General features: G+C 47.6%; 1 protein-coding gene across 2 annotated transcripts in view; it reads left to right on the top strand.

Annotated features, from left to right (window-relative positions):
* The window catches only part of ZNF395 (zinc finger protein 395), a 44,843-nt gene extending 29,360 nt beyond the window's left edge, over positions 1-15,483 (top strand). For both annotated transcript variants that reach the window (XM_058720773.1, XM_058720772.1), the window contains exons 3-10: positions 929-1,134; positions 3,081-3,190; positions 7,099-7,334; positions 7,796-7,896; positions 8,634-8,910; positions 10,490-10,582; positions 11,463-11,566; positions 11,867-15,483. In XM_058720773.1, coding sequence (XP_058576756.1) covers positions 929-1,134; positions 3,081-3,190; positions 7,099-7,334; positions 7,796-7,896; positions 8,634-8,910; positions 10,490-10,582; positions 11,463-11,566; positions 11,867-11,978 — 1,239 coding nt within the window. In that variant the 3' untranslated portion in view covers positions 11,979-15,483. The remainder of the gene's footprint in view (positions 1-928; positions 1,135-3,080; positions 3,191-7,098; positions 7,335-7,795; positions 7,897-8,633; positions 8,911-10,489; positions 10,583-11,462; positions 11,567-11,866) is intronic.
* Positions 15,484-16,867: the final 1,384 nt, after the last annotated feature.

The raw sequence follows: 16,867 nt of genomic DNA, 5'->3' as shown, positions 1-16,867 counted from the left end.
TCTCTGAAGGGAAAAATTCAGAGTGTGATCAATTCAAGGTAATAGTTGGAAATATATAGGCAGCAGATATAAAGGACTTCAAAGGCAAGACGGAGTAAGACATCAGGAGGTTGGATACAGATTCCAAATTCATTTGGTTAGAGAATTTAATCCATTTACATTTAAAGTAATTATTGATAGGTAAGGACTTCTATTTTGTTAATTGTTTTCTGACTGTTTTATAGTTCCTTTCTTCCTCTTGCTGTCTTTTTTTTGTGAATTGTTGATTTTTTTGTAGTCATATAGTTCGATTCCTTTCTCTTATCTTTTGTGTATCTACTAGAGGTTTTTTTCTTTCCTAACAGAAAGCTAACAGAAAACATCTTATGGTTATCACAGTTTATTTCAAGATGATAACAAGCTAACTGTAATTGTACATGGATTCCATGATCAGAAAATAATTCCAGAAAATGGCATGTTTGCTCTCTCCATCTAGAGAGTTTATACGGATCTGTTTTGGGAAGAACTGATCCGCTGTGGCTAATTTGGGTGCCCAGGTGGGAGCAGGTACTTGAGCTGGGAACATCTACTTGAATTAAAAATGAGTCAGAGATAGGGGCACTTGGGTGGCTCAGTTGGTTAAGCATCCAACTTCAGCTCAGGTCATGATATCATGGTTCATGGGTTTGAGTCCCATGTCCGTCTCTGTGCTGACAGCTCAGAGTCTAGAACCTGCTTCGGATTCTGTATCTCCCTCTCTTTCTGCCCCTCCACTACTTGTGCTCTATCTGTCTCTGTCTCAAAAATGAATTTAAAAAGTTAAAAAAATTTAAAAAATGAGTCATGGAAGTAGTTTGTGGCAGGTGGATCCTGGCTCTCACAACTGGGGGCATATGGCATAAGAACTACCAAGTACTGACCACTGGTTGCTCTTTTTTTCCCCCCTCAGGTTTATGTGTGGTATGGGGGTCAAGAGTGCACAGGACTAGTGGAGCAACATAGTTGGGCAGAGGACAAGGTGACTGTCTGGCTTTTGGATCAGAAGTTACAAATCTGCTGTAAAGCGGAGGAGGTGTGGCTGGCTGAGCTGCAGGGCCCCATTCCCCAGGCACCAGCCTATAGGCCTGTCTCCAGGAACATTGATGTCCCAAAGAGGTTTGTGTGGGAGCGCTTGGGCTCTGGGCTCTGGAAGTCATGTGGGTGGTGAGGTACGGGGTTGTGGGACGTCTTGTGATGGGAAAGGAATGTGAAAGTCCTAGCTGTCTAGTTGTCAAGATACTGGACAAATGGGGTACAGAGAGGGGGCATCCTTCCAAACAAACAAACAAACAAACAAACCCAGAATGGCGTCTTTTCTTCCCTGTAACTCTATTATGAGTGGTATATCTTTGGCATGGCTAAGGGCTATTTTTGCCCCTTCATTCTTAAATTAAAATTAGTAGTTTTTCATGATGAAAGATGGGAAAAATGGCTTAGATCAGGAGTTGGCCAACTTGTTCTGAGTGGGCCAGATAGTGAATCATGTAGTGTGTGGCCCAACCAGTCTTTGTCCCAACTACTTAGCTCTGCTGTGGCAGTGTGAAAACAGCCACAGACAGTACACAAAGGGCATGGCCGTGCTCCAATAAAATGTTACCTATGGACACTCAGATTAAAATTTTATCTAATTTTCTTGTGTCACATATCAAGAGAGAATTATTTTTAGAACCATAGAACAATTGTGCCACTCTTAGCTTATGAGCTGTATAAAAATAAGCAGCAGAGCACGTTTGTCCCATAGATTGCTGACCCCTGGCTTAGATCTTCAAAACCGCTGATGAGTGAAGAATGCCTATTTTGCTTTAGAATTTTATGATACAATTTTCCCCCAAGAATGAATGAATATATATATATATATATATTATATGAATATATATATGAATTATGAATGAGTATATATATATATATATATATATATATTCTCATCTCCTAATTTCTATATTATATATTCCATTGGTCTTGTAAGACTAAGAAGGAAAATTGGCCAGTGGGGATTGCCATATGTTCAGGGTGTACAAGTAGTCAAGCCCCATTCCATTATTTCTGTGTCTGTCTGTGGGTACTACCCTTGTTGACAGCATATCCAGTGTCTTCAGACCAGACCAGAGCAATAGTATTTGCTTGTGAATTCAGTAGAACGCTGGCAAAGAAATTGTTTTGTTATTCTATGGAAATAAAAATTCAAAGATGACACACAAAAAGGGGATGCTAATATGTTTACTATATTACTAGTCTTGGTTTAGCTGCCTCAAACATGGTCCCAGATTGAAGTGGATCTGAACTGTAGAGAAAGAATTAATATAGTCCTTTGAAATAGATGAGCCACCTAGAAATTTACTTCAGAATAACTTTTCATACATTGGCCATAACTTATAGACCGCTCTAAGTTTACTTCCACATGATGTTTATATGGATTTTTAAAAGTCCATATGGATTTTTTAACATATGGATTTAAAAAAATTACATGTAAAATTTTATAGACCTCTGGTTTCTAAGCATTGAGATTTACACCAGGAGATTTAGTGTTTCTGGTTTACTTGCTCATTGGCTTGTGTACTACGTTCAGGAGCTATCAGAACACCTCATCATTTTTCTTAAGGGGAAGGGAAAAGAACTGGTTAGTGTAATTGCACCTTTCTTAAATTTCAATAGAAGATGAGGAAAGGAGGGTAATTTTAGTGCCTTTGAATTCCAGCAGGCGTCTTTTATCCCTGTGGTTGATTTTATTGCTTTTGCTCTTCTTCCTTTCCCCCAAGTAAAATTCTCAATTTTAAGCCACAGTTAGAGTTACAAAGTGAATTTCGGGGACAGTGGCGCTGCCTCCAGGTGTCAGCAATGGCATGGGGACCGACCTGTTTGCATTGGAGTTGACTGATACTAGAAATGCAATTCAGAATGGGTATTTTTCATGAAGAATGAGGAGAGAGACCTTCATGCTTTAATTAGCACGCACACTGGCTGAGTGGAGTGGGGGTATAGAAGGGACAGTCCAGAAGTGCAAGACGATCATGCTACCCGCTGTGTCAGGAAGTAACCTTTGGCATTTACCCACTTCAATCTAGGAAGTCGGATGCAGTGGAAATGGATGAGATGATGGCGGCCATGGTGCTGACGTCCCTGTCCTGCAGTCCAGTCGTGCAGAGCCCTCCTGGGGCTGAGGCCAACTTCTCTGGTGAGGAAGGGGTCCCTGGTGGGTACTGGGTGTGGCACAGGCCCGCCACTAACTGCCTCTGCTTAGACCAGTCAATTGCCTGGCAGTAGGATTTCCGGAGTCTCTTCTCACTTGCATCTCAGACTGGCTGAGTGGCATTGAGTTAGATGCTTCCATTCTTTTTCTTCAGTTTCCTCAGCTGGGGAGGAGTTTCCTGGTGCATTGTGAAGATGATTGAGCATGAGGCTGAGCCACACTGGCCACTCGAGTAAGTTCTTCTATGGGAGTAAGTGAGTGAGGCACTTTGGTGGGGGCCTGAACAAGGCCAGTAGAGGAATATTTAGTTCACAGAGAAACTTACTAAATGGTCCCCTAGTGGCCTCAGAAGATTCATGCCCCCATTCCAAGTGCCTAATTCAGCCTTGTAAATTAGTGCGGGCCTACAGGCCAAGGACCTGGAATAAATGAGCTGAAGTCTAACAAATCCAATTGCTTAACACAGAGCAATAGTATGACTTCACAGCAAATTCCTGAATTAAAAGAAAATCCTTCTGGTGCGACCCCTAAAATATATATGATCAGTAATATGGGAGGAAGAAGGGTTGCCTTATGTTAGTAGTTTGACCAGACTGATAGTGAACCTGAAGTTGTTTTTGAACTTCATTATAGGGCTGGCCTAACTTACTCCCAGGGAATAACTTTTCTTCATTGGTGACATCTAACTGAATTGTAGGCTACTTAAAAGCTTACAGGAAAATATGAGTTAGCTGTGAACACTTGTCAGGAGGAAAGTGGCCTTTGCAAGTATCCCTCATAAGGAATTTCCCTAGATAGAAGGTAAATTGAAAGGTGTGGTAAAGCAGGCTTACTTCCTTCACCCAGAGCCTGCCAGACGGCACCTATGTGTGAAGCTGAGCATTGCACACCTGCTCTGTTAGTGCCTGGGAGCTGCACAGGCAAAATGGGGAGGAAAGGAGCCAACTTTAAGTTTTTTAGGAAATTCCACAAGTTTCGGACATCCAGGAGGAAGATCAGGAAAGTGTCATAAAGGCAAAGAAAATCATTGACTCCAATTCCCATCAGGTCGTGTGCGTCTTGTGTGTGTATCATACATAAGTACACGTTCACACACACACATCCCAGCACCAACATTAGGACACATCTAACTGATAATATGCCGTGATCCTGATATCTTAAGTCCCAGTTTGACAGACATTTTTAATGGTCTATTAAAGATTTTTTTTCCATTACAGTATATTTCTGATCTTATGGTTGAAGTCAGTGGAAAAATAAGGTTCCTTGGCAGCTAATTATATTGAAGTATTTTGCCAGGTGAGGTCTATGCCTTGCTGTAATAATCATGGGTACTATTTGCACAGAAACCACATATTCTCTTTGTTCTCTGTACTGTTGGGATGGCTGTGTGTGTGTGTGTGTGTGTGTGTGTGTGTGGAACAGAGGGAATTCTACACATTTCTGAGAAATTCACTGTAAACTCTCATAGCTGTGCATTTGCAGAGGAGCGCTTTGTTTTCATGGTATAGAAAATCTGTTACCCTTGCCCTAGAAGATCTTATGATCTAAGGTAGAGTCATTTATGTTTATCTTATAACATAGAGATTAATGTATGATACTACATTTTTCTTTTGTTTTCTGTTTTTCTCCCATTGTATGTCAATTTGCCAGTTCCAGTGTTTGAGCCATTTGGGCAGTTCCTGTGTGGAAGGCTGCTGTACTATAGGGTGAACCTGCCATTTGACCTGCCCTTTTTCTCCAGAGGCCTGGTCACACTAGATGCAGCACTCTATTCCCTGGCCTGTCTCTCCCTGATATACATGTGTGGGCCTTGGACCTGTTGGCCCATTGGTGGCTTCTGAGTTCTTCCCTGAAGGGTTATCCTGTTTTAAGCCCTACATGTGCATGTTTTCAAGACATGGGTCGCTTCAAACTGGGTTTTCAAGAAGTCATAGCTTTGAGACTTGACAGTGATACTTAGGGAGGGAAGAGTTCTTCCATCCCATTCTCTTCATTTGGAGGAGAGCCTGCCTTGGAAACACGGAATGCTGGGAATTTCAAATGTCTAGATTAGCCTAGAAGTAGGCTAATCGAGCTTGGGAATCGAGCAAGATGAGAGAAAAGCATTAGAGTTTTTATCCTGACCATAAGGGATGTAGTAGTTGACCTTAGAATCCAGGGTAGGGCAGCTGTTTGGAATGGCTACCCATGCCAGCAGGTGGGGCTTTAGGGGACATGGCCATCATATGACACATGTCACAGTTCCCCACCCCCCCCTTCTCTTGCTATTTCTGTATCTCAAAATTTCACATTCTCCTGTACTATAAATTAATCTGGATTTATGGCCTAGTCATGGAGAGTCTAGGTTGGATCTAAAGCAGCAACAGGCAGTTGTTTGTTTGTTTGTTTGTTTGTTTTAAATGTTTATTTATTTTTGGGGCAGAGAGAGAGGGGGACAGAGGATCCCAAGTGGGCTCTGCTCTGACAGCAGCGACCCCCATGCAGGGCTTGAACTTAGAAACCATGAGATCATGACCTGAGCCGAAGTCTTGTGCTTAACCAACTGAACCACTCAGGCGCCCAAGACAGGCAGTTATAAACTGAAAATTGCACCTGTCTCCCTGTGGTCTTCTTCCTGTCTAGACGCACCACTGGGAGCAGGGCAGTGGGTTCGGGGCTGTGTTGGATGGAAGGGCCTCCCCGTCAACTCATGATTAGTTTGAACTGGCTTTGCCACTCCATGGTGGGGCGGGGGGAACCCTAAAACCTCTCATTTCTGAGCTCTGGTAAAAGGATCCCTGCTCTGCACTACTGGCCATTTCTTACCACAGCCACGTGGGTAATCATTAACCGACAGACACACACTGCAACTTTGTTTTATGTATTATTAATAGAAAGATAACGAACTCTCAGAAGTTCGTCTTTCCTTCTCTAGATGTGTTGCTTGTGGATAAAAGCAGGAGTTACCCAGGCTGTAGCTAGTCTAGTAAATGTCACACCTCTTGTAGCCATAAGAGCTGGTGCAACTGTTTTTTCACGTGCAGGTTTTGAGGGCCTTCCCTGTGTTTAAATTCTTGAAAGGCATTTTTCAAGAAAGCCTGGCCCAGAAGCCCTTAAGTTGGCCTTGCCATCTGACTCTGCTGCTGGAGGAAGGATCCCACATGAGATCCAGCAGGCTTGTGGTGCAAGTTCTCATCAACCCTTTCAGGCCTAGATGCAGGAGGAGGGGCTCTCCCTCCCCACACCCCACTCTCATCCCTGCTTTTCTTTTTAACATATAAAGTGAGAAATACATTTTAATTAGGTTATCTTTCTATTAACAACACATAAAATGAAGTTGCATTGTGTGTATGGCGGTTAATGATTACCCACGTGGCTGTGGTAGGAAATGGCCAGTAGTGCAGAGTAGGGATCCTTTACTGGAGCTTAGAAGTGAAAGGTTTTAGGGGCGCCTGGGTGGCGCAGTCGGTTAAGCGTCCGACTTCAGCCAGGTCACGATCTCGCGGTCCGTGAGTTCGAGCCCCGCGTCAGGCTCTGGGCTGATGGCTCGGAGCCTGGAGCCTGTTTCCGATTCTGTGTCTCCCTCTCTCTCTGCCCCTCCCCCGTTCATGCTCTGTCTCTCTGTCCCAAAAATAAAATAAAAAACGTTGAAAAAAAAAAAAATTTAAAAAAAGAAGTGAAAGGTTTTAGGGTCCGTCCCCCCCCCCCCCCCCCCCCCCCCCCCCACCCCATGGAGTGGCAAAGCCAGTCAGAGCCAGAGCCAGGAATTGGATTCAGGAACCCAGACTGCAAACTAGAATTTCATGGTCTCTGACTGGGGCTGTTGGTCTGGATCTGGTGTAGACAGAGGTGTGCCAGAGGTGTCCCCTGCCTGGGGATAGCGTGTGAGCACCCTCTGTCTTCTCTCTGGTCAGTTTCCCGCGCGGCCTGTGATCCTTGGAAGGAAAGCGGTGATGTGTCGGACAGTGGCAGCAGCACCACCAGCGGGCACTGGAGCGCGAGCAGTGGCATTTCTACGCCCTCGCCTCCCCACCCCCAGGCCAGCCCCAAGTATTTGGGGGATGCCTTTGGTTCTCCCCAAACTGATAACGGATTTGAGACCGATCCGGATGCTTTCCTGTTGGATGAACCAGCTCCACGCAAAAGAAAGGTATGTGATGTGGTGTGGGGCTGACGTCAGCTTGGGGCTGGCTTTGGAGGGTATGGGGGGCCCCCCAGGTCCTGGGTGTTCTCAGGCTCCATCCCATTTCAGTTTTCCTTTGTTCCTCTGTTCTGTCATGATATCCCCAGGAGCCCACTCCTCCTCTTTTATGCTTGTTCCTTTTCACCTCTGCCCTGATCCCTGCCCTCTTCGCTGCTCTCACATAGGACCTGTGTGTAAGGGCCTCTGGCAGGGTCTTACCCACAGCACGAAGCACTGGTGTTGGCAGTGGGACCGAATCCTGGGACCAGGCTCTCTGCCCCTGCCTGTCAGTTTCTCTGGTCCCAAATCCCTTCCCTAGAGCCTTTTGTTGGCTTGTGTTTGAAGGCAGCTCAAGTCTCCACTGGATGAGGGTGAGGAGTGGGGAGGGGAGGGGCACATCCCAATGCTCCCATCTTCCTTTCTCCTAGAACTCTGTGAAGGTGATGTACAAGTGCCTGTGGCCAAACTGTGGCAAAGTTTTGCGCTCAATTGTGGGCATCAAACGACATGTCAAAGCCCTCCACCTGGGGTAGGTATCAAGCCCGGGGCATCTTTGCCTAGAGACCCACTCGGGTGTTCCTCCAGCCTGCCACCCACAGCCAAGAATGGTTCTGAGAAAACGATTTGCTGAGAATACCACCTGGTGCCTATCCCCGACCCCTGTGCCTGGCAAAATAACCTGTTGGAAAGAGATCTGTGCTTGGAAGGGAAGACCCTCTTCTCATGGTGAATGATGATGCCATTCATGGGGAAGGAGCGCCACCCATCCTGTGGACGTGTCTTCCTGCCTCACTGTAGGGAGCAAGATGTGTGAATTCTGGGTAGAAATTGGGTAATTTGACGACACCTCATTGCGGCTTCTGCACCTGCTTCCCCTCAGGGAGCTGGGCTCCATTAGCTCTGACTCCCTGGAGCCAGAGCTGCTCAGGGAGGTGGAAGATGACCCCCCAGCCCTCTCCCTTGAGGAGAGAGTGTGACCACAGGTAGGTGGGGCCTGGAGGGGACCCGGGGCAGAGCCAGATGGCTGTTGCAGGAAGAGAGACACGTTCTGTGAGAGGAGGAGCCTGAGGTGCCAGGAAAAACCGTGTTCAAGCACGTAATCCTCTATGACGCCTTCTGGCGTCCCAGGACAGGGCCTTCTGGATGTTCTCGCGGGCTCCTTCCCTGACTTATTGGGTGGGCCTGGGCAAGTGCTCTTCCCTCTTCTGCCATGTGTTTCCTGAGGCAACTTGTTCCTGACCCTCACTGCATCTCCTTCCCTCACAGAGACACTGTGGACTCCGACCAGTTCAAGCGGGAGGAGGATTTCTACTACACAGAGGTGCAGATGAAGGAGGAAGCTGCCGCTGGTGCCCCCACAGCTGACCCAGCCCCAACCCCCAGCATGACCAGCCCGCCCCTTGCTCTCCTCCCACCACCTCCTCCCAAAACTCAGTCCTCAGGCCCAGAACACCCTGGCCTGGAGTCTTATCTGCCCTCTGGTGCTCTCAGCAAGTCAGCTCCTGGCTCCTTCTGGCACATTCAGGCCGACCATGCATACCAGGTATGAGGCTGGGGCACATTGGGAGCTTAGCCGTGTGGCCGTAAAGGATATTTGGTGTCTGACATGTCACTGGCCAGCCTGATCACAGGCCACTGACCACCCTGACCGAAGGCTGAGCCCTTTGGCTAAATTGCTGATCTCTAGCTTCTATAAAGAGGGAAAGAAAAATGATTTCACACTCAACAAATGTGGGAATTCCAGAGTTCTGCATCAGTGGCTGTCATGAGTAGTCACTAGAATCTGGGTGAATCCCTGAGTAACCAGGTGGATGGATTTGGACTGGGGAATCATTACATCACTGCTTATAAAAGTGGATGGAATAGTGCAGTTGGGTTGCCCAGAGTAAATCTGTAACTTCTCTAAAATTGTGTTACATTAACAATCCAGCACCCTTTGTTTTGAATACCTACCGTGTGTCAAACATTGGGCTAAACTTTTTTTTTTTTTTAATTTTTTTTCAACGTTTTTTATTTATTTTTGGGACAGAGAGAGACAGAGCATGAACGGGGGAGGGGCAGAGAGAGAGGGAGACACAGAATCGGAAACAGGCTCCAGGCTCCGAGCCATCAGCCCGGAGCCTGACGCGGGGCTCGAACTCACGGACCGCGAGATCGTGACCTGGCTGAAGTCGGATGCTTAACCGACTGCGCCACCCAGGCGCCCCTGGGCTAAACTTTTTAAATAGAATAAGACATAGTCCCCAACCAACCTTGTGAAATGCATGGTTTAGCTGGAGAGAGAAATGAATATGTAAGTTTGATTGAGTATAATGAGTGGTCAAAGTACCTTACGAGAGGCATGAGAAATTGCTGTGGGCACAGGAAGAATCACGCTGTTATGCCCACGTAGCTGGGAAAGTTGTCATGGAGGGGGTTACATGTAGGATGGTCCACATAGATACTCTGAACACACAGTTTGCTTTCTGGCATTTTTTTTCTTAAAATCCTTTTATGCCTTCAGCTTGGTTTTATCAGACTCTAGGGTGATTTACACGTTAGTAATTAAAAAGCAGTGCTCTCAGTCAGACAGCCGTCACAAAATGAGCCAGCTCTCCTTCTCATTAGAACGAGTGGCTGCCTGGTTAGTTTATGTTTGGCCAACTTCAGGAGGCCCTTCGGGCAGCTGGCTGACCCTGCAAGTTGGGACCTATAGAGGGCGGCTGCATCCGGGCTTCCAGAAGAGTGTTGCTGCTTCCCAGTGGTTGCCTGGGGACATCATATACTTGGTGCAGCAACACCACCTGTGCTCAGAAGGGTTTTGGACTGCTTCGGGGAACTGCCTGTAGCATGTTCTTGGTAGGTGAGCCAGCTGAGAAACTAATCCACTGTGATGATTCAGTCATGGGGCTGGCCTGAAGACCAGCTCTCAGAGAAGGGATCCAGCAAACAACTGGAGCCAGGGACTAAGGAGGGCATCAGAGTTGGGCTCGCTCTGCCGGGAGCAGAGTATTCGCGTGCACCCCCGTCTTTTCCTCTTGGAGGCCCATGCTCTGTGGCGGACCGTGAAGTCGCAGGGAACATGGGCGGACTTGCTAGCTGCCTGACTGGGCTCCAGGCTGACCTGCTCTCATCTCTGGCAGGCTCTGCCATCTTTCCAGATTCCCGTGTCACCACACATCTACACCAGTATTAGCTGGGCTGCTGCCCCCTCCACGGCCTCCTCCCTCTCTCCGGTGAGTGTGCCTATCTCTGAGCCCGTGGGCCCCCCTGGGGGTAAGCCTCCGCGTGTTACCAGTGCTGGAGGCCATCTCCCCGCGCTTGCCTCCAGCGCCCAAGCTTCCTGAAGGCCTCCATACACTCTCCCCCTTGCCTTGCCCTCCCTAGTGGGTCACAGCCCTCCTAGGAGGTGCAAGGAGTGTGTCTGCAGAGGAGAAGCCAGATAAAGCAAGTTTACTGCCTAGGAAGTCACCAGGCAGGTCTGCAGTCAGTGACCTATTGAGCTCTGAGTGTGGGTGGGTGCTCGTTAAGGTTTCAGTGTGGAGAGAGAGGAGGGCAGAGAATATGGAGGAGGTGGGGAGGATGAGGGGAGGAGCATGAAAGAAGATGGGTGCTAGTGGGGGCACTGGGAGGACCGTGGCCTTAGGTGGCTTGCCTCTGAGCTAAAATAAATCAGATGTCCTTTTGAACCACCCATAGTGTCGTGGTCTTAAATATCGCCTACAGGAAGACATCACACATTGTCAAACCTGGGTGCCTGAAGGTGGCTTTCAGGTAGCGCAGTCTCTCCCTCGTTCCACATGTGGTAACTCCATCTAAACCTGCAGGGAGCAGCCCACCAGGAGGCCAGGTCAAGAGCCTCCCCTGTTCAGGGCACTCACTCTTTCGAAAATGTGGTTTAAAGGCCTGTCCCTCACTCTGCAGCCTTTCCTCCCTACCTGGCGCCTGCTCACCTGTGCCTGGAATATCTTACCAGGGAAGGCCTCCTGCCCTCCTGCCACAAAGAGGGGCTTGGCGGGTGTGGCTGACTTTCTGGTGGGATGGTTGTCTCACCTTTTGCTTCTGCCCTCATGCCCTTGGCCTGTGCTTATGGCCTCTCTCTCTCCCCATGGCCAGGTCCGGAGCAGGTCACTAAGCTTCAGCGAGCCCCAGCAGCCTCCACCTGCAATGAAATCCCACCTGATTGTTACTTCTCCACCCCGGGCCCAGAGCAGCGCCAGGTGAGACAGTTTGCTCCGTGGCCTCCCTTCTGGTTTCTGTCCTCACTGTCCCCACTACAAGTGTGGGTTCTGAGTCCACCAACCCTAGTCTCCTGGGTTAGTTCCCCCAGGGTGGCTGGGGGTGAGGGGGTGGGGGTGGATGCAGGAGAGGGTAGATGCAGGGGCAGAGGCCTTTGCTCCTCTGGCCCCTTGGCTCTTGCCCTTCCAGCCTCTGCTGGTTTGCTCAGCCTCTCGCCTGGCCACTGTCCAGGTCTGCAGCCGCCACTGCATGTCTGTATCCTCCTTACTCTTTTTTGCCAGGAAAGCCCGTGGGGAGGCTAAGAAGTGCCGCAAAGTGTATGGCATCGAGCACCGGGACCAGTGGTGCACGGCCTGCCGCTGGAAGAAGGCCTGCCAGCGCTTCCTGGACTGAACCCGCCCTGCCACCGGCTCATCCTCCCTGCTCCCTGCCCCCACCGGCAGCCAGACCGCGAAAGACAGACGCGTCCCACGCCCTCTGCAGAAACCTGAACGATAAAGAGTGGACATTGGGAGTTTGGGTTCTATTGGCTAAGGTTTAATACGTAAAACATTTCCCCCCTCCCTTTTGGGAACATATGAGTTTTTAAAAGAAGAAAGGAAAATACTCCCCCCGTACCCCTAAAATAGGAGAGAGCCGAAACTGACCAAGGGTATTCTGCAGTGAACCAGAGACCAAAGAATTAATTACCCTCTCTTTCCCACGTCTCTGTCTAGGGGATTAGTTTGCATGTATCAAAAGAAGGAACAGCTCATTCTGTTTTCCTGCTGAGTTGGTGAATTCTTTGCTTTCTCAAACTCTTCCAGAAGGGACTGTGAGCAAGATGAATTTACTTTTCTTAAAAAAAAAAAAAAAAAAAAAGAAAGAAAAAAAAGTTTCTGGCTGATGACTCCGAGAGCAGGACCTGCTGTGGTTGGTGGGGGGATAATGGGGGTATCTGTGCACTTTTTAAGGTGCAGCCAGCCCCTCTTCTCCACCCGAATCCAGGAGAAGGGAGAGCCTGTCCTCACCGAGCAGCTTCTATGGAAGTAAAAGGAAAACCCTTTCTTGATGACAACTGTTTGAATCTGGGTTCTCTCTGAAGTTGGGTTGCATCCCAACAAGTATTGTATGGCTTCTTCTTAAAGCCCAGACTAATAGGTTTTTAAAGACTGTCCCCAAATAGCTGAGCCAAAAGGCTATACGAATTCACTTTTTGAAATGTGGCAGTTAAACACTACCTTGATCATTCTTTCCTCTGTTCCTTGAGGAAACATTGGAGGGTTTTAGTGTTCGTGAAAGCCCTCTGCTGTTACCTGAGTGAATAAACTCCCTCTTGATGTTCCTCCCTCCAGTTGTGGAGGTGACACCTTTAAAACACTTTGTTTTCTTTTCCCAGTGTATTCAGAAGCCTTTTATCTGATTCAAGTTCCCTTTCATTTGGGTGAGAGACCCCACCCCCACCCCTGTGCAGGTTCTTCTTTGTCTCTGGCTTTACCTGGGATTTTCCTATTCCCTCCGAAGGCTGCAGTTGGGGCTGGCGTGGGGGATGGAGAGAAAAATAAAAAAAGGAGAGAGAAAGGTAAGTGGCAGCTTGCCCCCATGTTGGAGCATGAGTTGGCAGGTTCCCAATTTTTAGGTTGGGTCAGAGGGCCTGGGAGAATGTGATAGGACAGGACTCTGCCATCAATGCAGGAGGTCTCTGGAATTTTATCAGTGTTGGTCCAGTTCCTGAGATGGGAGGGTCAATTTGATGTGGTGCGACCTTCTGGGAGGTATCTGCTGAGCACCATTTCTTGCCTGCAGGTGGGAGGGGGAAAGTTAACTCTGAAGAACTCTCTGGAGGAGGGGTTGGGTTAGCAGCTCCTAGTGCTTTAGCCCTCGTTTCTGGAGGCCTGAAGAACTGAGAGCAGCCTGGATTGCATTGCTTGGGAAGTAAATATGCAAAACTATTCTTGTTGATGAGGGAGATGTGGACGGGGAGCTTGGGGCCCTGCCGATCAGTGCTTAATTAAACTGTTTCATCCATTTCTTGGATGAAAGACAAGCTGAGACCTCAAGGGAGGGCATGTTTTGTTTTGGGGCTCCCCTTTCTTTTAAGCCTGACTTGTTTGGGAGTTTGTCAGGCCGGCATGAGCATGGCCACTCGGTGCCCAACTGTCTGGGGTCCCAGTACTGCACTTATATCCCTGAAGTCGGGGGCTCGAGAATCCCACCAGACCACCTATCCTGGGGCTGGGCAGCAGTATCCGTCCCCTGGCTGTAACCAGGCCATCCTCTCTTACTCCCAGGTGGAGATACTGGCCTACTGAGGATCCTTTGGCCACTGCATGTGGGACTTGTGCAGGTGCTTGTCAATCTGTGACACACAGAGTATTAGAAAACCTGCCAACCTTAGAAGCATGGTGTTGTGAAGGGTGATAGTGACCCGGGTTTGGTGATGGAGGGAAAGACACTCATTCATAGGTGTCTTTGGTGGTAATGGGGTATATTTTTATAACTTAGTAAAAAAAAATGTGGAATCTGTCCCTAAAGCTAGAAACCAGGCCAGCAAGAGGTGGCCCAGTGTCCTTCTTCCTGTCTCTTCTGCCACCCTGAGAATTAAAAGCTGATGGCAGGTTGTGGATTGTCCTGACTGCTCACTTCCCTCGTTCATCTTCAGATCTTCTTGGTGAGGGGAGGGAGCTTCTGAGACGTGAGGACTCTGCCCAGCAGCATCCTCCCCTCTCTTAATCAGGCTCTTGTTGAGTCTTGTCTTCAGAAAAGCTGTTTTCATTTTCCCCCTCAGTTTGGACCGTGTCGATATAACTGGACAGCAAGACTTCCTCTAAGTGAGGTAGGCTTCTCATGTCCTTGGTACACAGGGCAGAAAAGGAAGAGGAGAAACAAGAAATGGATGAAACAGTTTAAAAACTGAGGTGGCTTTTTTTTTTTTTAATGTTTTATTTTGGTGCAGCTTTCCCCTATCTGTATGTGCTCCTCTCTCCTTTTCCATGGTGATGGCCTCCTCTAGCCTCTGCCCTCTCGCTCCATCTTGTGGCTGTTGTGTTCTTGACATGTGGTCTGTCCTTGGGGTTGCCCCGTTTGTTCTTCTCAGAGGGTGGGGGTGGCTTGTGAACTGATCAGCAATTTTGCCTGTTCTCTACATCTTTGTGTCTCTCCCTGCTTCCCAGCCCACCTGGGCAGCAGAATCTGATAGGTCAGGTGCCACAGGAGTGCATTTGAAACTAACAGGACTGATTTTTGAAAGAAGTGATGTTGGGAAACCCATTTATTCCAGGGATGTTGACCCTATTCAAAGTATTTCTTGGAATTTACCTTTGGGGTCTGTGGTGCCTGCTTGAAATAGCCTTAATGATACTAAATCTGTACCTATGCTCATTCAGTGCAGAGTCTGGTGAATGATGTCTGTGGTCAAGTAAGATCACAGGCGCAAAGCTCATGGATGGACCAGTGAGGAAAATAGCTTGGATTTATGTGGTTCTTAAGCTGGCTGTGAAAGCAGGTTTGTAATTTCAGAGAGCGTTTTGAGTGATAGCCACATTGTGATTCTAAGCCTATAGCTTGACTCCTTGGAGGACATTATTAATTTGGATGTGGAAACTCTGATTTGTTTGAAGAAATCTGTCCTGTTACTTTCTGGACCTCCCAGGTTCTGACTTTACCAGGGGCCAAAAAGAAAAAAAAAAAAGAAAGAAAAAAAAAAAAGAAAAGAAAAAAAAACAAAGGAAAAAAGGAGAGAGAGAAGAGGGAGATAAATCCCATCTGTGAATTTGTCTTATTGGCGCCTTTTCCCCCAGCTGTCTTCCAAGTATTATTTTTACTGTTAAAAATTTTTTTAAAAAAATGTGAAATGTAATGTTTTTACAGCAACAATATGAAATATATTTTATAAGGAATAAAATGGTACATTGTCTGATTTAATGTGTGCCTGTCCCTCTACCCCTTCCCCCTACAAAGGATAAGATTACTGTTGTTCTTGGTGTTAAACAAATGGTGGCATGTGGGCAAAGCGTACACATTCATTCATTCATTCATTCATTAGCTTATAATAACGATAGGGACCAGGGACCAGGCCAAGTGCATACATGAATAACCAAGTGCTGACCTAAATAATCCAATGAGAGAGTTACTACTACTATTCCCATTTTACAGATGAGAAGAGGGAAGCACAGAAGTCAAATAACTTACCCCAGGTCATAAACTATGAAATAACGGCACTAAGATTGTAATCCAGGTAGGAACCATTTTATATACTGCTTGTATTGACAGTGGGGAGCGTGTTCTTGGCTATATCCCTGAGTTGGTTGAGGAGTTGACAAATGACTTAGGAAAAAATAAGTCCTCTTCTGCTTATGGGATGGGTTCTGACTTCAGGGAACAATATGGGACACTCCCCGGTTCTTTGATTCCATGTACTGTGATGGCCCAAATGTATAGCTAAAAGCTGGCCTACGTGGGAAGCAGAGAGCAAACTCCCATCCTTGTGCACTGGGGCTGCTTTAAGCAATTTTAGCTTCCGGGACCATAGGCGTCTCTGGGAGCAGGATCTGGAGACCCCTAAAAGGCCCTGATGGTGAGAGTGGTGTGCCCCTAGACCCAGGGGCTGGATTACATCACTCAAGCCCAGCAGCATGTAAAGCTGGTATGGGGATGGCCATTTTCCTTACCTCGTGGTAGAGCACAGGGCTTCTTTTGCCCCGTTTTCCCTTGTCCCCTGCCTCCCAAGAAAAGTCCCAGTAGAATCCATTGCTCCACTGCCGTTTGCCCAAGCTCCTCTACATCACTTGTGACTCTGGGCTACATATTCTCAATTTGTACTTCCCAGGCTCACCTTTATGGCTGCATGCACAGACTCCCTAACTTTCCAGCTTCTAGTTGGGTTTGACCCACAGGTGACAGACTGGGGTTTGAAGGGCTGGAGGACAGAGAAATTGGGGGATTGCATCACCTAGCCCTTCCTGCAGTGTCTGAATGGCTAAGGTTCCCTACTGAGAGCTCAGCAGGGCTCTCCAGTTCCCCAGCAGAGCTCCTTACCCTCCTGACTGATTTCCCATCATCCAGTATACACTCTAGACATTTGAGTCTCCTCAATTGCCCTGTCTGGGTGCACCATATGTTTCTTCGCCTGACAGTTACACCTTGACATGTTTCGTGTTAAATTGGAGATAAACATGACATCAGTGAGTTCATCTAGGCTCTGCCCTTTTCCTCATGTCTTAATCCAGTGGTCTCAAAACAGCAAGATCTGCATTACTTGGAACTTGTTAAAAATGCAAATTCCTTCTGAGTCAGAAACTGGG

This window comes from Neofelis nebulosa, chromosome 3 (genome assembly GCF_028018385.1).
Source record: "Neofelis nebulosa isolate mNeoNeb1 chromosome 3, mNeoNeb1.pri, whole genome shotgun sequence".
Classification (NCBI taxonomy): Eukaryota; Metazoa; Chordata; class Mammalia; order Carnivora; family Felidae; genus Neofelis; species Neofelis nebulosa.
The sequence above is the reverse complement of the archived record's forward strand: the minus strand, read 5'-3'. Positions and strand labels throughout refer to the sequence as shown.